Below are 20,689 nucleotides of genomic sequence, written 5' to 3'. Positions count from 1 at the left end.
GTCAAGTCTTGCAAAATGTCAAAGAGTATGTGCAGGCTTTACTCAAATGTATGCCAAACCTTCCTTGCCCCCTTTAGATCATGCTCTGCCATGATTTTTTTTTTATTCTTTAATGAGAAACAACCTTTATTACTCCTGTGCATCAGCATCAGGCTTGTAAGATTCAGGGGCAGTTGCTGGGATCTCTGTTCCAATTGATGTAGACACATCACCAGAACTATGTCTCGCAAGAGCCCTTTCCTTTTTTAAGTCCAGGCAGCAGCATTGTTTTGCTGCAAAAGAGATCAGTGTATCCACGTGAAGAGAAACAGAGAATGTTGGGCGATAGGTGGTGTTCTGTAGTCCAGCAGGCAGGGCTGACAACTGGTTCAGAATAGGCTCTGTGTTGTCAGCCCAAACAGGAAGTTAGGAGCATGCTGGATGTTTGGCAGATCAACTATACTTTTCTGTACTTGCAGTATTTTTGAACCAGTTTGCGCCTGCAAGATGGCGCCGGCGGGAAGCTCTCCTCGATCCGGGTGGACGTCATATGATGTCTTCCCGGATTGCAGCGCGATCTGTCACCGGTAGGGTTGCCACATCATCCCTTTAGTCCAGGACACACATTAATGACACAGGTTCTGTGGCTGATTAACCCCTTCCCGCAGATGTGCGGCCTCGGCTTTCCGGTGTTATACCGGGATGATGCCCGCAGCTGCAGGCATCATCCCGGTACAGTTGTTTACAGCGGGCGATCAGCTATCCGAGTATAACAACCGATGTGGCTAAAAGCCGATCGGCTGTTATACCGGAGGAGCGGGAGGGGACGTCCCCCCCTCCCGCCGCCCTTACCGGGTCTTCCGTGCCATCAGGAGGCCTGGTGACCAATCGGCTGCCTCCGGCGGCTGGGGGCGGGCTGGAACGAAGCCGTGGGTGGCTTAGTTCCAGCCTTCTAATTGTAAACGCGGAAGCGACGTCATGACGTCACTTCCCGTTTACTCGGCTGCCAATGGCGCCGGTTTTAAAAAAATACACAGTATTCAGAATCGCCGTTTTCGGCGATCTGAATACTTTGAAGTGTAAAGGAAGGATGGGGGTCTTTTAGACCCCCGATCTCTCCATAAAGAGTACCTGTCACCACCTATTACTGTCACAAGGGATGTTTACATTCCTTGTGACAGCAATAAAAGTCATCAAAAAAATTTTTTTTTTTTAAACACAATTTATAAAAATAAAAATAAATAAGAAAAAAAAATGTTTTTAAAGCGCCCCCGTCCCCGCGAGCTCGCGCAGCAAAGAAAACGCATACGGAAGTCGCGCCCACATATGTAAACGGTGTTCAAATCACACATGTGAGGTATCGCCGTGATCGTCAGAGTGAGAGCAATACTTCTAGCACTAGACCTCCTCTGTAACTCTAACCTGGTAACCGTAAAAAAAATTTAAAGCGTCGCCTATGGAAATTCTTAGGTACCGTAGTTTTTCGCCATTCCACGAGTGCGTGCAATTATAAAGCATGACATGTTTGGTATCTATTTACTCGGCGTAACATCATCTTTCACATTATACAAAAAAATTGGGGTAACTTTACTGTTTGGATTTTTTTAAAATTCATGAAAGTGTCCCTTTTCCCAAAAATTTGCGTTTAAAACACTGCTGCACAAATACCGTGTGATATAAAATATTGCAACAATCTACATTTTATTCTCTAGATTATCTGCTAAAAAAATATATATATATAATGTTTGGGGGTTCTAAGTAATTTTCTAGCAAAAAATACGGATTTTAACTTGTAAACACCAAATTTCAAAAATAGGCTTAGTCATGAAAGGGTCCACTTCAATAACTGGCTATAGTAAAATGACGTCCTTGACTTTTAGGGGGGATATCTGAATGATGCATCATTCAGATATCATTCTTTGCAGCCGGCGATTCTGTGCATGATAAGAATGATCACAGTGGCAGTTCCACCGCTTGATCGTTCCTATAGGCGATGGGAGGGGACGTCCCCCCTCTCCCACCGCCATCCGGTGCTTCTCCGGGTCTTATTGACCCCACATCTCTCCATAAAGAGGACCTGTCACATAGATTCTTATTACAAGGGATGTTTACATTCCTTGTAATAGGAAAAAAAGTGTAAAAATAAAAAAAATTAGGTAAAATAAAAAAAAAAACTAAAAAAAAACCAAAAACGCCTCTGTCCCCCGGTAGCTCGCGCTCAGAAGCGAATGCATACGCAAGTCCCGCCCACATATGTAAATGCCGCTCAATGTGAGGTATCGCCGCGTGCGTTAGAGCGTGTGCAACAATTCTAGCACTAGACCTCCTCTGTAACTCTAGACTGGTAACCTGTAAAAAATTTTAAAGCGTCGCCTATGGAGATTTTTAAGTAATGAAGTTTGGCGCCATTCCATGATTGTGCGCAATTTTAAAGCGTGACATGTTAGGTATCTATTTACTCGGCGTAACATCATCTTTCACATTATACAAAAAAATTGGGCTAACTTTACTGTTTTGTTATTTTTTAATTCGTGAAACCGTTTTTTTTCCAAAAAAAAAGGCGTTTGAAAAATTATTGCGCAAATATCGTGTGAGAAAAAAAGTTGCAATGACCGCCATTTTATTCCCTAGGGTGTCTGCTAAAAAAAATATATAATGTTTGGGGGTTCGCAGTAATTTTCTAGCAAAAAAATGATGATTTTTACATGAAGGAAGTGCCAGAATAGGCCCGGTATTGAAGTGGTTAAGGTGGTAATTAAACTCACTTGGTGTCTTATCTGCATTAAATCAGCCTCAGAACCTGTGTAATTCATATGTGTCCTGGATTAAAGGGATGTTGTGGCAACCCTAGTCATCGGCTGTATCCACCGGACACAGCCGATGACCGCTACAGGTACTATGTGACCGCTGTAACCAATCACAGCAGGTTACATGACAGTTGTAAACAATGGATGGCTTCCTTTCAAGCCATCCATTGTATACAATTGTGTTGCTAGTTGTGATTAGTAATGCTGGCCATACACTATACAGAAAATCGGCCGAACCCATTTTCGAAAAACGAACGTTCGACCGTGACCGCAAACGATCGTGCCATCATATAATGTCCGATAATCTGTTCAGTGGACATGAATAAATAATTTTGTGTTCGTTTTTTTACATATACCTAGTGCAGGCAGTTCGGACGGGAAACACATTAACCTTGCAATTTATCGTACGTTCGGCAGAAATTTTCCAAACATGCCGTTCGTTTTTTTTCCACAAAAACGTCATAAACGATTATCGATTTGTACCCACTAACTTGCCGAAAAACGAACGAAGTGTCCATACGAACGATTTTTCGGCCGATTTTTCGTATAGTGTATGGCCAGCATTAGTGTGATCACATGGTACAGACTGGGCCAATCACAGTCCATCTGCACCTTGTGATTAGCTGGCCAATCACAGCTAATCACAACAAAACAAACTGAATAAATCGATTTCATTCAGTAAAATGCTTGCATATAGCAATGAAAATCACTGCTATAAGCAATTATAATGTATAATTAAAAAAAAAAAAATCCTGATCACTTCCCCAGAGTAGTACTATGGTAACATTATATTGCTCTATGGTAACATTATATTGCTCTGGTTAAAGTGTGTTCAAAAATAAAGTAAATAAAGGAAAAATAAATCTACAATAAAAAAAAACAAAAAAAAACAAAAAAAAAGTTTTTTTTTCGTACTGTTACCAGTGTCCCTGATCACCGCCACACCCATTTTATGATGACACTGTACTGCACTGGTGACAGTATGTAAAAAAAAATAATTTTTTTATTTCTTAATTTTCCAAAAACTTATGACAAAAAATGACAACTTGAAAAAACTTGCCATGCTTCTTAATAAATACCTTGGACTGTCTACTTTCCAAAAAGGGGTCATTTGGGGGGTATTTGTACTGTTCTGGCATTTTAGGGCCTCAAGAAATGAGATAGGCCATCAGTACATAAGGCTTGATCAATTTTCAGATATACTGTATACCAGGGATATTGAATTAAAATTCACGGAGGTCTGATTAGTAAAATGTTCTTCCAGCCGAGGTCCGAATCGCATTTTTGTGCAATGACTCAGATTCTTTACATCACAGCACAGGTATGCAATCACGACAGTCCATTCATTTGAATTAGCTACTGCCCTTCGGGTCTGGTATGGATTTTAAGGGGAACCCCATGCCAAAATTAAAAAATAAAGGAGTGGGGGTCCCCCCCTAAAATCCATAGCAGACGCTTATCCGAGCATGCAGCCTGGCAGGCCAGAAAGGGGGGGGGGAGAGCGAGCGCTCCCCCTCCTGTACCATACCAGGCCACATGCCCTCAACATGGTGGGGTGGGTGGTTTGGTGGGCACAAGAGCCTCTTCCCGTCAACCCTGGGCTGTGGTTGTCAGGGTCTGCGGGCGGGGGGGCAATTGGAATCTAGAAGCCCCTTTAACAAGGGGGCCCCCAGATCCTGGCACCCCTATGTGAATGGGTAGTGGGTACATCGTACCCCTACCCCTGTCAGGGTCTGCGGGCGGGGGGCAATTGGAATCTAGAAGCCCCTTTAACAAGGGGGCCCCCAGATCCTGGCACCCCTATGTGAATTGGTAGTGGGTACATCGTACCCCTACCCATTCACCAAAAAAATGCCAAATAATTAAAACCACAAAAGACAGTTTTTGACAAATCCTTTATTAAAAAATAAAAAAAAAAGTGTCCCTCAATGTAAATCCACCGTCAATCACGATGCCCAACGGACCCGAAAAATAGAAAATTGTCAAAAACGCTCCGCCTCCATTGGAGGCTACCCGCCATATGCGCTCTCTGCGCTTTGACAGCTCTTATATAGGAGGGGCAGGGCCACCCGGTTATGTCACACGGTGGCCCTGCCCCCTCTTATGGCATGTGACGTCATGTGGCGTCAGAGTGGGGCAGGGCCACTGGGTAAATTAACCGGGTGGCCCTGCCCCTTCCCTATATTAAAGCTGTCAAAGCACAGAGAGCGCATACGGCGGGTAGCTTCCAATGGAGGCGGAGCATTTTTGACATTTTTATATTTTTCGGGTCCATTGGGTGACGTGATTGATGGTGGATTTACATCAAGAGACACTTTTTTACATTTTATTTTTTAATAAAGGTATTGTCAAAAATTGTCTCTTGTGGTTTTTACTTTTTGTACCCCTACCCATTCACTAAAAAAGTGTCAATGTACCCGATATCCATTCACCTAGGGGGGGGCGGAATCTGGGGGCCCCCTTCTTAAAGGGGGCTTCCAGATTCCGATAAGCTCCCCCACCTGTAGACCCCAACAACTACCGGCCAGGGTTGTCAGAAAGAGGCCCTTGTCCCCATCGCTCGTGCCCCCCCCCCCCTTTCCTGGCCTGCCAGGCTGCATGCTCAGATAAGGGTCTGGTATGGATTTTGGTTAAAATTAATTAAAAATTTAAATTAAAAAAAAGTCATTATTGTAAGAATCTGTATTGCCTGGAGCTGGCAATACATTACAACGAGCAAGTTTAAATTTAAATTTTTCCTTTAGAAATGTCATTATTGCTGCAGCAGGTTCTATACATCGCACAGATGCGCCACTTTACAGGCAGACTAAGGGGACCCGCCAGGCACTATATTTAAAGGTATTTTTTATTTTTATTGTTTCATTTTAGGCATCATTAAAATCACTACTCCTGCAAAAACGATTGTTTCTTTAAATTTTTTTTATTTTTATTGATACATGTCCCCCAAGGCAGTACCCAGAACTGCATACCATAAGCCTTCAAAATGGGCACTTTTGATTTTGCCTGTTCGGCTCCCATAGACTTCAATGGGGTTCGCTGTTTGGGTTAGAACACTTCCCCTGTTCGGAAGTTCTGCTGCAAACTGAACAGGGGGGTGTTCAGCCCATCCCTGCTCCCCATCACTAAACAAGGTCTATTTTCTTATTAAACCACTTTATCATAAGATTCCCTTAGCGGAGAAAAGAAGGTTTGTTACAAAAAGGCCAAGACCAACTCATCGATTATGTTATCAAATTGACCAAGGCCTTCTTTTCTTTTTTGCAGAAAGCAAAGACCACCCAGCAAGACCCTGCAGCTGATCCAAAGACACATAGACTTCAGCCTGGAGACTGGGTTATTGTAGAAAAAAAAACAGAAGCCCAGGAACTCAACTTCTCTAGTGGAAAGAACCACACCAGATGCCCATTGTCACATCTACTGTGTCCAAGCTTGCTGGCAAAGGCTCCTGGATAAATGGTATCCGCCAAAAGAGATTGTGGTGGAGCCAAAGGACAACCCCAATGCCCTGCAAGAGTTACCCCACCAAAGTTATGAGCATTAGAAAAAAACGTTCTGTGCAACTAGCTCACCACAACATTTCCAGAGAATTTGACTGTTTTCTGGATATGTATCAATATAAAATCAAGAGGATGCATCACCCTCTATATATTTAACTCAGAGTAGATAGTAGTTCCGAAGTAGTCCGCCAGCTGTTCAATGGGACATGTTTCCAATTAAAGGGAAGAGGAGGAAGACATTAGACATTAAGCCAGAAGAGATCACTGGACTAGATCCCACACAAGAAGAACTAGGTTTACAACAATTGGAATTTTGCACCGAGAATACTTTTAGAACAGTTAACGTGTCCAATGAAGTCACACTGTATAGTGAAGAACTGGTGCCATTAAATGCAAATATCTACAATATCCACCAAGACGATGACATAGATATCTGTTCAAAGTTTTTGATTGGTCCATGCTTTCAGGGTCTTTCGTGTAAAAAGCACCACACTGCGTTTCCGTATGTATGGCAGCTGAGGTATAAAGCCACACCGGTTTGGTCTGACATTGACCTAGGAGCTCAACTGGTCCTGGAGAGGCTATACAGTGACCCGGCTACGGGCCAAGTCACCGGATTCCACCAGTAAGTAGGAGAAGCAAAGAAAAGCAATTCATTTTTACATTAAAACTGTAAACTTTATTGTCGATTCTACGTAAAGAACCTAGTGCAGTGTTTTCTTATCCAGATCTCAAGTGTTTGTGCAAAAAGGCAGATCATCATCTTAACATTGGCAAGCGACTTGTGCTCTGAGGACCATGCTAAAATAAAAAAAAAAAAAACGGCGTGCGGTCCCCCCCCCCCTCCAATTCCATACAGGCCCTTCGGGTTTAGTATGGATCTTGAGGGGAAACTCTACACCAAAATTTTAAAAAATGCAGTGGGGTCCCCCCCCCTCCCTAGACCAAACCAGACCCTTCGGCCTTACCAGCGGCCCTGACAGGCACAATCATGTACGTGACCGGCCTTCTTCCGTTTTTGTCGCATGCATGAATGCAGGCGCCCCCTGCCGACCCCGTGGTGTGATTGGACACAGCATGAGTTTGGCAGCAGATTTCAGCCAATGAATTTGGCTGAAACCTGCCGATTAGCTGTGTCCAATCACTCATAGAATTCTGTGTTTACAAAAACACAGAACTGTGGGATTGATTTACTAAAACTGGAAAGTGCAAAATCTGGTGCAGCTGTGCATAGAAACCAATCAGCTTCTAACCTCACCTCCGTTCAATTAAGCGCTGACAAAAAAAAACGGAAGCTGATTGGCTACCATGCACAGCTGCACCAGATTTTGCACTCTCCGTTTTTAGTAAATCAACCCCTCTGTGTACATAGAAGCAGCGATCTGGCTGTCTCTTCTCCCTGAAAAGCAGGGACTAAAAACAGCCAGATCCGAAAGTGAAAGCAGCACACATTACACATTATTAATCACACAGTTAACTGCTTGATTGCCCCTACAGTATTATCACTATGTTAGTGTCATTAGCGACCTCAGTATCAGTTAGGCTCGATTCACATCTATGCATGTTGCTTTTGAGCGTTTCTGCAGAACTTTTTGCGGTTCTTGGCGCGTTTTTGGACACGCGTCTTTACAGCGATTTTGTCGCAATTTGCGTTTTTTTATCACTGTATATAGCTGGTTGCTAAGGTGGGGGCCGGGAAGCCGGTTGCCGCGTCCTTAACAACCGATGAGTCATCAGCTGTCAGCGGTCAGTGTAAAAAAATTAAAAAAAAAAGAAAATGCAGATTGCGGCAAAATCACAGTAAAAGCGCGATACTTGCGTTTTGGATGCGGGTCCGTTGACGTCTATAAGGCTCGATTCACACTAATGCGTTTTTTGATGCATTTTGCAAAAATGCGTGGAAATTTTTTAACATGGGTTCCTATGGAACACATTCACATCAATGCATTTTTGTGCCTCTGCGTTTTTGCAAAGGGCCGGGGACTTTTTTTCATGCAAAATGCAGCGTTTTGCATGTAATAGAATTCAATGGACCCGCATTTGCGTGTTTTTTTATTTTTTTTTTACACTGTATACAGCTGGCTGCTAAGAAACCACAGTGTAAAAAAAAACACTGTAAAAAAAAATAAAAACGCAAAACGCAGCAAAAACGCATGTTCAAAAACACAGCAAGCACTGCAAAAAGTACTGCAGAAACACTCAAAAGCAACATGCATAGATGTGAATCGAGCCTTACATGCAAAATGCTGCATTTTGCGGGAAAAAAAGTCCCAGTCCCTTTCCTAAAACGCAGAGGCACAAAAATTCATTGATGTGAACATGTTACATAGGAACCCATGTTAAAAAATTTCCCTGCATTTCTGCAAAATGTATCAAAAAAGGCATTAGTGTGAATAGAGCCTTAGGCCCCATTCACACTAGCGCGTTTTTTGATGCATTTTGCATTTTGCAGAAATGCACGGGAATTTTTTAACATGGGTTCCTATGGAACATGTTCACATCAATGCTTTTTTGTATCTCCGCGTTTTTGGAAAGGGTCGGGGACTTTTTCTCATGCAAAATGCAGCGTTTTGCATGTAATGGTTTTCAATGGACAAGCATCAAAAACGCAAGTGCACCTTTTTTGCAGCGTTTTTGATGCGTTTTTGGTGCGTTTTTGGTGCGTTTTTGCCGTTTTTTTTTTTTTTTTTTTTTTTTTTTTTTTATTTTTTGTAATTTTTTTGTAAGACTGTAAAAAAAATGAAAAAAAAAAAAAAAAAAAAAAAACGCAAAACGCAAATCGCGGCAAAAACGCGGCAAAAACGCCGCTAAAACGCGGCAAAAACGCGGCTCAAAAACGCGGCAAGCATGAAAAAAAACCCTCCAAAAACGCTCAAAAGCAACATGCATAGGTGTGAATCGAGCCTTAGTCAACCTTCCCAGCCAGTGTTCGTTAGCGCCAGATTGCCTGACACACTATCACAGTCTCACCATTACAGTATAGCGTCTATAACTGAGTAAATTTCAATGTGTATATATATATATATTATAGTTTGTAGGCGCTATAACTTTGGCTCAAACCAATATACACTATATTTTCAAAAGTATCGGGACGCCTGCCTTTACACACAAGACTGGCATCCCAGTCTTAGTCCGTAGGGATCAATATTTATTGAGTTGGCCCACCCTTTGTAGCTATAACAGCTTCAACTCTTCTGGGAAGTCTGTCCACAAGGTTTAGGAGTGTGTCTATGGGAATGTTTGACCGTTCTTCCAGAAGTGCATTTGTGAGGTCAGGCACTGATGTTGGACGAGAAGGCTTGGCTCGCAGTCTCCACTCTAATGCCGCGTACACACGACCAGACTTTCCGGCAGAAAAGGTCAGACGGAACCATTCCGTCGGACATTGCGATCGTGTGTGGGCTTCATTGGACCTTTTCTTTCGAAAATTCTGACGGACCTAGAAATAGAACATGTTTCAAATTTTTCCGACGGAGTCAGTTCCTATCAGGAAAACCGCTTGTCTGTATAACGACGCACGGGCAGCTATTGGCTACTGGCTATTGAACTTCCTTTTTCTAGTCCCGTCGTAAGTCATCGCGTTCTAAACAAACGGACTTTGGTGTGATTGTGTGTAGGCAAGTCCGTTTCAGCGGAACTCCGTTGGAACTCCACTGGAAAGACCGTCGGAGTCTATTCTGACGGAGAGTCCGGTCTTTTGTACGCGCCATAATTCATCCCAAAGGTGTTCTATCAGGTTGAGGTCAGGACTCTGAAGTACAGTCAAGTTCCTCCACCCCAAACTCACTCATCCATGTCTTTATGGACCTTGCTTTGTGCACTGGTGCGCAGTCATTTTGGAACAAGAAGGGGCCATCCCCAAACTGTTTCCACAAAGTTGGGAGCATGAAGTTGTCCAAAATGTCTTGGTATGCTGACGCCTTAAGAGTTCCCTTCACTAAGGGGCCAAGGCCAACCCCTGAAAAACAACCCCACGCCATAATCCCCCCTCCACCAAATGATTTGGACCAGTGCACAAAGCAAGGATGAGCAAGTTTGGGGTGGAGGAACTTGACTGGCCTCAACCGGTTAGAACACTCTTGAGATGAATTAGAATGGAGACTGCGAGCCAGGCCTTCTCATCCAAAATCAGTGCATGGACTTAACAAGGGCGGTGGAAAATTAACTTCAAGTGCAATAATTCACATCATAATAGTAACTAAAACATATAGAATGAAGTGTAACAATCTAAAAAATAAAAATTCCAAAGTGCTATAATGATGTGAACCCCCCCAACTAAAAAGTTGTTGCACTTGAAGTTAATTTGTATTGCAATTATCTGTAGGGGGTTTCCACCATCCCTGCTAGGTTTTATTTGTTATGTCTTGTTTTCAGTTTGATGTGTATTATATGTGAAGTTGTGTATCACAGAGACCGGTATTGTGGGAAATTTGAGAGTAAGTTAGCGCTGCACTTTTTTCTTTCGTGGTGTGGGAACACGTAACAGTGCTTAGCGGAAGGCCTTTCGCTGACACTTTTTTACTTTAGCTCCAGTAGTTTATTGTAAATAGTAGTGTGGTGATTACCTAATATACTAAAGATCGGCAAGTGGAATTAATAAACATCAACAGATTTCAGTTGTGTCCCACCAGGCCGTTGCCCCCCCCCCCCATGGACAATGTGCCTGGCTGCTCAGTTCACCTCCCCATCCCTGCACTCAGTGCACTGATTAGCAGTACTGATGTCTCTGATTGTCAGCACTGATAGGCAGCACTGATTGGCACTGATAGGCAACACTGATGGGCACTAACAGTACTGATGGGCATTTATAGGTAGCACTGATTGGGAACACTGATTGGGACTGATAGGCAGCATTGGTTGGCACTGATTGGCAGCACTAATTGGCAGCATTGATTGGCATTGATAGGCAGCATTGGTTGGCACTGATTGGCAGCATTGATAGGCACTGATAGGCAGCACTGATTGGCGCTGATAGGAAGCACTGGTTGGCGCTGATAGGAAGCACTGGTTGGCGCTGATAGGCAGCATTGGTTGGCACTGATAGGCAGCACTGATTGGCATGGATAGACAGCACTGATAGGCAGCATTGGTTGGCATTGATAGGCAGCACTATTTGGCACTGATAGGCAGCATTGGTTGCCACTGATTGGCAGCATTGATAGGCACTGATAGGCAGCTCTGTTCGGCGCTGATAGGAAGCACTGATAGGCAGCACTGATTGGCACGGATAGGCAGCACTGATAGGCAGCATTGGTTGGCATTGATAGGAAGGCAGCATTGATTGGCACTGATAGGAAGGCAGCATTGATTGGCACTGATAGGAAGGCAGCATTGATTGGCACTGACAGGAAGGCAGCATTGATTGGCACTGACAGGAGAGAGGGGGAGTTTCACATGCAGCAGATAGTGAGGCTTGCAAGAGCCACTCAGTGTGTGACACTGTCATTTAAAGTAACTGCTTACTGGGAGAAAGAGCAGCTGTCACAAGTCAATGTCAGGGGTGGGCGGGACCAAGCAGCTATCAACACCAGCCAATGATTGGACTGCTTAACCACTTCAGCCCCGGAAGGATTTACCCCCTTCCTGACCAGAGCACTTTTTACAATTTGGCACTGAGTCGCTTTAACTGGTAATTGCGCGGTCATGCAATGCTGTACCCAAACGAAATTTGCGACCTTTTTTTCCCACAAACAAAGCTTTGTATTGTATTTGGTATTTGATTGCCTCTGCGATTTTTATTTTTTGCGATATAAATGGAAAAAAAATGAAAATTTTGAAAAAAAAATGATATTTTCTACTTTTTGTCATAAGAAAAATCCAATAAACTCAATTTTAGTCATACATTTAGGCCAAAATGTATTCAGCCACATGTCTTTGGTAAAAAAAAGTCAATAAGTGTATATTTATTGGTTTGCGCAAAAGTTATAGCGTCTACAAACTATGGTACATTTTCTGGAATTTACATAGCTTTAAGTTTATGACTGCCTATGTAATTTCTTGAGGTGCTAAAATGGCAGGGCAGTACAACCCCCCCCACCCCCCACCCCCCCCCAAATGACCCCATTTTGGAAAGTAGACACACCAAGGAAATTGCTGAGAGGCATGTTGAGCCCATTGGATATTGTATATTTTTTGTCCCAAGTGATTGAATAATGACAAAAAAAAAAAAAAAAACATTTTACAAAAAGTTGTCACTAAATGATATATTGCTCACACATAAAAGGGGAACAATTTATTGGATATTATCCACAGCAGCTCATTTAGCTTATATGTTTGTATCTTATACCAGTGTTGATTGACAGGTATTATTCACATCAGCTGATGCTATTTATTTATTGACTGCATCTCTTTACATACACCTTCACATATATATTTTATATTTATTATACTTTTTTATCCTTTACCCTTTGCACATATTATATTTCAAGCACACACCACTTTTTCACGTGCTAGGTAGAACTTTGTTTGTACACCTTATGTATATGGTTATACATATATATGTTTATTTGGTGGTACACACACCATCAATAGTTACATACACATATTTTTTTTTTATTAGTACAGCGCCATTTCCCTTTTTGCGTTTTTACACTTTGATTGGGTTTCACCTAGGTGGGACTTTTTTTATAGGGAGGCAGCAGTCACACATATCCTAAGCGCGGATCCCTTTGTTAATCTTTATATTGCTCACACATGGCATGGTTATGTGTGGAATTGCACCCCAAAATACATTCTGCTGATTCTCCTGAGTACGGGGATACCACATGTGTGAGACTTTTTGGGAGCCTAGCCATGTACAGGACCCCAAAAACCAAGCACCGCCTTCAGGATTTCTAAGGGAGTAAATGTTTGATTTCACTCCTCACTACCTATCACAGTTTTGAAGGCCATAAAATACCAAGATGGCACAAAACCCCCCAAATGACCTTATTTTGGAAAGTAGACACCCCAAGCTATTTGCTGAGAGGCATGTTGAGTCCATAGAATATTTTATATTTTGACACAAGTTGCGGGAAAATGACCAACTTTTTTTTTTTTTTACACAAAGTTGTCACTAAATGATATATTGCTCAAACATGCTATGGGCATATGTGGAATTATACCCCAAAATACATTCTGCTGCTTCTCCTGAGTACGGGGATACCACATGTGTGAGACTTTTTGGTAGCCTAGCTGCGTACGGGGCCCCGAAATCCAATCATCGGCTTGAGGATTTCTAAGGGCATAAATTTTTTAATTCAAAACTACCTATCACAGTTTTGAAGGCCATAAAATGCCAAGATAGCACACCCCCCTCCAAATGACCCCATTTTGGAAAGTAGACACCCCAAGCTATTTGCCGAGAGGCATGGTGAGTATTTTGCAGCTCTCTTTTTTTTTTTCATTTTTCAATTTTCAAAACTTTGTGACAAAAAGCGAGATCTGCAAAATACTCACCATACCTCTCGGCAAATAGCTTTGGGTGTCTACTTTCCAAAATGGGGTCATTTGGGGGGGGGGGGGTTGTGCCATCTGGGCATTCTATGGCCTCCGAAACTGTAATAGGTAGTGAGGAGTGAAATCAAAAATTTACACCCTTAGAAAGCCTGAAGGCGGTGCTTGGTTTTCGGGGGCCCCGTACGCGGCTAGGCTGCCAAAAAGTCTAACACATGTGGTATCCCCGTACTCAGGAGAAGCAACAGAATGTATTTTGGGGTGTAATTTCACATATTCCCATGGCATGTTTGAGCAATATATCATTTAGTGACAACTTTGTGCAAAAAAAAAAAAAAAATTTGTCTTTGCAACTTGTGTCACAATATAAAATATTTCATGGACTCGACATGCCTCTCAGCAAATAGCTTGGGGTGTCTACTTTCCAAAATGGGGTCATTTGGGGGGGGGGGGGGGTTGAACTGTCCTGGCATTTTATGCACAGCATTTAGAAGCTTACAGTGGGGACGGAAAGTATTCAGACCCCCTCAAATTTTTCACTCTGTTATATTGCAGCCATTTACTAAAATCATTTACGTTCATTTTTTTCCTCATTAATGTACACACAGCACCCCATATTGTCAGAAAAACACAGAATTGTTGACATTTTTGCAGATTTATTAAAAAAGAAAAACTGAAATATCACATGGTCCTAAGTATTCAGACCCTTTCCTCAGTATTTAGTAGAAGCCCCATTTTGATCTAATACAGCCATGAGTCTTTTTGGGAAAGATGCAACAAGTTTTTCACACCTGGATTTGTGGATCCTCTGCCATTCCTCCTTGCAGATCCTCTCCAGTTCTGTCAGGTTGGATGGTAAACGTTGGTGGACAGCCATTTTTAGGTCTCTCCAGAGATGCTCAATTGGGTTTAAGTCAAGGCGCTGGCTGGGCCATTCAAGAACAGTCACGGAGTTGTTGTGAAGCCACTCCTTCGTTATTTTAGCTGTGTGCTTAGGGTCATTGTCTTGTTGGAAGGTAAACCTTTGGCCCAGTCTAAGGTCCTGAGCACTCTGGAGAAGGTTTTCGTCCAGGATATCCCTGTACTTGGCCGCATTCATCTTTCGCTCGATTGCAACCAGTCATCCTGTCCCTGCAGCTGAAAAACACCCCCGCAGCATGATGCTGCCACCACCATGCTTCACGGATGGGACTGAATAGACAGGTGATGAGCAGTGCCTGGTTTTCTCCACACATACCGCTTAGAATTAAGGCCAAAAAGTTCTATCTTGGTCTCATCAGACCAGAGAATCTTATTTCTCATCATCTTGGAGTCCTTCAGGTGTTTTTTTCGCAAACTCCATGCAAGCTTTCATGTGTCTTGCACTGAGGAGAGGCTTCGGTCGGGCCACTCTGCCATAAAGCCCCGACTGGTGGAGGGCTGCAGTGATGGTTGACTTTCTACAACTTTCTCCCATCTCCCGACTGCATCTCTGGAGCTCAGCCACAGTGATCTTTGGGTTCTTCTTTACCTCTCTCACCAAGGCTCTTCTCCCCCGATAGCTCAGTTTAGCCGGACGGCCAGCTCTAGGAAGGGTTCTGGTCATTCCAAATGTCTTCCATTTAAGGATTATGGAGGCCACTGTGCTCTAAGGAACCTTAAGTGCAGCAGAAATTTTTTTGTAACCTTGGCCAGATCTGTGTCTTGCCACAATTCTGTCTCTGAGCTCTTCAGGCAGTTCCATTAACCTCATGATTCTCATTTGCTCTGACATGCACTGTGAGCTGTAAGGTCTTATATAGACAGGTGTGTGGCTTTCCTAATCAAGTCCAATCGGTATAATCAAACACAGCTGGACTCAAATGAAGGTGTAGAACCATCTCAAGGATGATCAGAAGAAATGGACAGCACTTGAGTTAAATATATGAGTGTCACAGCAAAGGGTCTGAATACTTAGGACCATGTGATATTTCAGTTTTTCTTTTTTAATAAATCTGCAAAAATGTCAACAATTCTGTGTTTTTCTGTCAATATGGGGTGCTGTGTGTACACTAATGAGGAAAAAAATGAACTTAAATGACTTTAGCAAATGGCTGCAATATAACAAAGAGTGAAAAATTTAAGGGGGTCTGAAAATACTTTCTGTCCCCACTGTATGTCACACATCACCCACTCTTCTAACCACTTGAAGACAAAGCCCTTTCTGACACTTTTTGTTTACATGAAAAAAAAAAAATTTTTACAAGAAAATTACTTTAAACCCCCAAACATTATATATTTTTTTTAAAGCAAAGGCCCTACAGATTAAAATGGTGGGTGTTTCATTTTTTTTTTTCACACAGTATTTGCGCAGCGATTTTTGAAACACATTTTTTTGAGAAAAAACACACTTTTTTTAATTTTAATGTACTAAAACACACTATATTGCCCAAATGTTTGATGAAGTAAAAAAGATCATCTTAGCCTGAGTACATGGATACCAAACACAACATGCTTTAAAATTGCGCACAAACGTGCAGTGGCGACAAACTACATACATTTTTAAAAGCCTTTAAAATACTTTACAGGTTACCAGTTTAGATTTACAGAGAAGGTCTACTGCTAAAATTACTGCCCTCTATCTGACCTTCGCAGTGATACCTCACATGCATGGTGCAATTGCTGTTTACATTTGACGCCAGAACGACGCTTGCGTTCGCCTTTGCGCGAGAGCGGGGGGGGGACAGGGGTGCTTTTTTTTTTATTGTTATCTCAGGGAATGTAAATATCCCCTATGATAGCAATAGGTAGTGACAGGTACTCCTTTTTTTTTCTATTAGACCCTAGATCTCTCCTCTGCCCTCAAAGCATCTGACCACACCAAGATCGGTGTGATAAAATGCTTTCCCAATTTCCCTATGGCGCTGTTTACATCCGGCGAAACCTAAGTCATAAAATGCTCATAGCTTCTCGTTTCTAAGGCCATAAAGATGATTGGAGCCGTTCTGGTCTCTGATCAGCTCTATAGTCAGCTGGCGGCTGGCTGCATTCTCAGGTTCCCTGTTGGGACAGGAGAGCCAGAGAAAACCATGGAAGACGGTGGGAGGCGGGGGGGACATTCCCTCCCACTGCTTGTAAAAGCAGTCTAGAGGCTAATTAGCTGCTAGGATTGCTTTTACATGAAAGCTGACCTCTGTCTGAAAAGAATGATACCAAGATGATACCTAAACCCTGCAGGCATCATTCTGGTATAACCACTCAAAGTCCAGCAACATACCAGTACGTTGCTGGTCCTTGTTGGGTATATATTGTAATCTTTTTTTTCATGCAGCCTGTGGGCTGCATGAAAAAAAAGAGATTGATCGGTGGGTATGCCCACCATTAGAATAGCTCCCTTAATCCACCCACTTCTAATGATGGGCATACATGCACCATTTTGTTTTTAACTGTGGTGGTGAAATCACCTCCTACAGCGCTGGAGTCACGGCTTGATGTATCATGGGAGCAAGCGCTGTTGCTGTCAAGATAAATAAATCCGCGCTGCAGCTGAATGGCGTACCTGAAAACAAAAAAATGGTTAACAATAAAACACAGTAAACAGTAAAGTATGAAAAATTTACATACCCAAAAAGCACACATGATAAAACATAACAATAAAACATTGCAGAATAGAATACAGTAAAAAAGAGCAGAACAATAGAGAGAGAGAACAATAGAACAACAACTATTTTTGTTTTTTTTATTATATATATATATATATATATATATATATTTTTTTTTTTTTTTGCACTTTTTTTTGTAACTAACTGTTGTAACTGTAACCGGTTCCAGGTTCGGGTCTCCCAAAATGCGCTGGCATCTTGGGAGACCCTGTGAAAGTGTGCCTAGCCTGTGCAGTGCTGTACCCTACCAATGCAAAGACCAGGATTGTCAGGACAGGAGGGACAATAATACCGGGTGTCACGCCTATATCCGCACTTGCTACAGACACAACATCTTCTTTGGGGGGCTCGTTGGGTTGGGGTACTCGGGAGGACATACGGAAAATGCCTCTCATGCAGCCGGCTTACTGCATTTGGTTGGGGATGGTGAGGTGGAGCACCGTCTGGAAACAGAAGGGCTCTGACGATCTCTTCCTGGAATTTAAGGAAGGATCCAGTCTATCCTGAAGCTCTGTATAGCACATAAGCGTTCAGCAAAGAATTTGCATTGAAGCAATTGAAATAAATAAACAGACACTTTTTTGTACCAGCGTCTGCCCTTACGGGCATCTAGGTACGGTGCCAACAACTGGTCGTTGAGGTCCACCCCTCCCATATTAAGGTTATATTCGTGGACACAGAGGGGTTCCTCCACAACACCAGTCGCCGTAGGAATTTGGACCATCGTGTCTGCATGAAGGGAGGCAAGAACGAAAACATTCTTATTATCCCTCCACTTCACAGCGAGCAAATTATTACACTTCAAGCAGGCTCTCTCCCCCAGCCTAAGATGGGAATCTACAAGCCTCTAGGGAAAGCCCCGGCAATTAGGTCGCACGGTGCCACATGCTCCAATCTGAAGATCAAACAAGTTACTAAAAAGTGGCACGCTCGTGTAAAAATTGTCCACATACAAATGGTACCCCTTTCCAAATAAGGGTGACACCAAGTCCCACACAATAATGCCAGCGCTCCCTATGTAATCTGGGCAGTTTGTCGGCTCTACGTGACTATCTTTTTCCTCATAAACCATAAAACTACATGTATAGCCATTGGCCCTGTCACAGAGCTTATACATCTTGACCCCGTATCTGGCACACTTGCTAGAAAGGTACTGTTTTAAAGACAAGCGGCCAGAAAACTTAATCAGGGACTCATCAACGCAGACAACTTGATGGGGAGTAAACAAGTCTGCAAAACATTGGTTGAAGTGGTTTACGAGGGGCCGAATTTTGTAGAGCCGATCGTATCCAGGGTCTCCATGAGGACGACAGAGTTCATTGTTGTTGAAATGCATGAACCGCAAAATCTGCTCGTATCGTGCCCTGGTAATGGAAGCAGAGAACACGGGCATATGGTGAATTGGGTCAGTGGACCAATATGACCGCAACTCACTCTTTTTATGCCCATGTTGAGGGAAAGACCCAGAAAGGTCTTAAATTCAGAAACCATAATTGGTTTCCAATCTCTGGCAAGGGAGGACTGGGGATTAGCGATGATGTATTGACCAGAATACAAATTACTTTGGTCCACAATAGATCTATAGAGATCTTCGGTGAAAAACAGCGAATAAAAATCAAGTGACGTAAAATCAACTGTTTCCACCTGAATGCCGGGTTGGCCAGTGAATGGGGGAAGTACGGGTGCTGCAGAAGTGGTGGGTTCCCAACTAGGATTGGCGAATGCAGCAGGAAGGGCACTATGGGCTTGACGGGCCTGTGTTTGTCTTCTTCTTGGTGGCAGCGGGACACTACTTGTTCTTGCCACCTCGCCAGCTTGAACTGCACTTATGGGACTCGCCACGTCACCACGTGATACTGCAGTGCTGGTTTGACTACGACCGGGGTGTACTAGGCTGCTGGTGCTTGCCAGTTCACCAGAAGGATGAGCGACACTAGTACTTCTCTGCTCCATATGAGAGCCCTGCGGTTCTTGCACCTCAACAGCAGAAAAAGATCGGGGTCTGGTACGCCTGACCTTGGCATGGACCACAACTCCGTTGTCAGAGCTATCTGTCATGTAGCCGTTGTCGTCTACAGGATCGTATTCTGAGCCTGAATCTGACAGATAAGTGACTTCCTCTTCACTATCTGTCATGCTCAGAAACGTGTAGGCCTCTTCACTACTGTACCTTCGATTTGCCATTTTGGGCTCTAAATTTACTGGTACAGTAGTGAGACTCACAGGTAAAAAAGCTCCTGACTGTTAGCGACTGATTCAAACGCTACCAAAAAAACTGTTAGCGATTGCAAGGATCAGGCCTGACTCTGCAAACGCTGCAGTTATGTGTGTTGTGTTTTGTAAGTGACAGTGATCGAATGATACTGCACTTGGGTGAGCTGGGCGGAGGGGCAAAACGCAGGTGCTGGCAGGTATCTGGGCTGATCCCACTAACACTGCGTTTTTGGGAACCCTAAACTGCTGGGGACGCTAGTATAGATCTGATCAGATAGTGATCCGTTCAGACACTATACCACTAAGCGAGGTGTATGCTGCGTGCGTGGTTGTTAGCGTTACCCGTAACACTTATACGGTGATCACTGGTGAAAGGGTTAACTAGGAGGCAATCAAGGGGTTAAAACCTTTATTAGGTAGTATATGGGGGTACCTGACGCTATAAAACGCTGACGGCGAACCTAAATACCTACCTGGCTAACTAGCGTCACCTGTGACACTAATACGGCGATCAGAAAAAAGATCGCTTAGTGACACTGGCGACGGGGTGATCAAGGGGTTAAACCTTTATTAGGGGGGTTAGGGGAGTACCCTAGACCTAAAGGGGCCTAATACTAACTGCCCTAACACTTATAACAGTCACAAATGACACCAATGCAGTAATCAGTAAAAAAATAAAAACTACTATTGGTGTCACTGTGACAGGGGGTGCAGGGGGGGTGATGGGGGGGGGGGGTTATGTGCCTATGTGTGCTAGTGTCAGTGTAGTGTTGGTGCAGACTATGAGTAAGCACTTGGTGTAAGTGCGAAACGCGTCAGTTATTTTTTTACCCCATGATCCTGTATTTCGAATAAAAAGATTGATCTATCCATTTCGGTGTGCGGCTGTCCAGGTCTTCTTGTTCCCTTCTACTTCTCTCCTCAGAAGTCGGAATGAAAAGGCTCCACGAGGAAAGATGACATCTCTTCCTCTGCTTCTGTGTACATTCACATTTGCCAGGAGCGATCGTGACGGAGAGGCCATGAATCAGTGGCCTCCCCCTCAGGACGGATCGCTCCTGGAACTATGCCGACCGCCTCGGGCACCGGGGGGGGGAGTAACATGTCCATACGTTACTCTGCCTGCCCGTGCCATTCT

The 20,689-nt window shown here is 43.3% G+C and overlaps 1 protein-coding gene across 3 annotated transcripts in view; it reads left to right on the top strand.

Moving 5' to 3' along the window:
• Positions 1-20,689, top strand: part of LOC141133527 (protein mono-ADP-ribosyltransferase TIPARP-like) — a 105,382-nt gene that overhangs the window by 39,625 nt on the left and 45,068 nt on the right. For all 3 annotated transcript variants that reach the window (XM_073622957.1, XM_073622958.1, XM_073622959.1), the window contains one exon: positions 6,051-6,908. In XM_073622957.1, coding sequence (XP_073479058.1) covers positions 6,490-6,908 — 419 coding nt within the window. In that variant the 5' untranslated portion in view covers positions 6,051-6,489. The remainder of the gene's footprint in view (positions 1-6,050; positions 6,909-20,689) is intronic.

Source organism: Aquarana catesbeiana, linkage group LG03 (assembly GCF_042186555.1).
Source record: "Aquarana catesbeiana isolate 2022-GZ linkage group LG03, ASM4218655v1, whole genome shotgun sequence".
In the NCBI taxonomy this organism is placed as follows: domain Eukaryota; kingdom Metazoa; phylum Chordata; class Amphibia; order Anura; family Ranidae; genus Aquarana; species Aquarana catesbeiana.
Note: the sequence above shows the minus strand (reverse complement) of the source record. Positions and strands in the feature narration are given on the sequence as shown.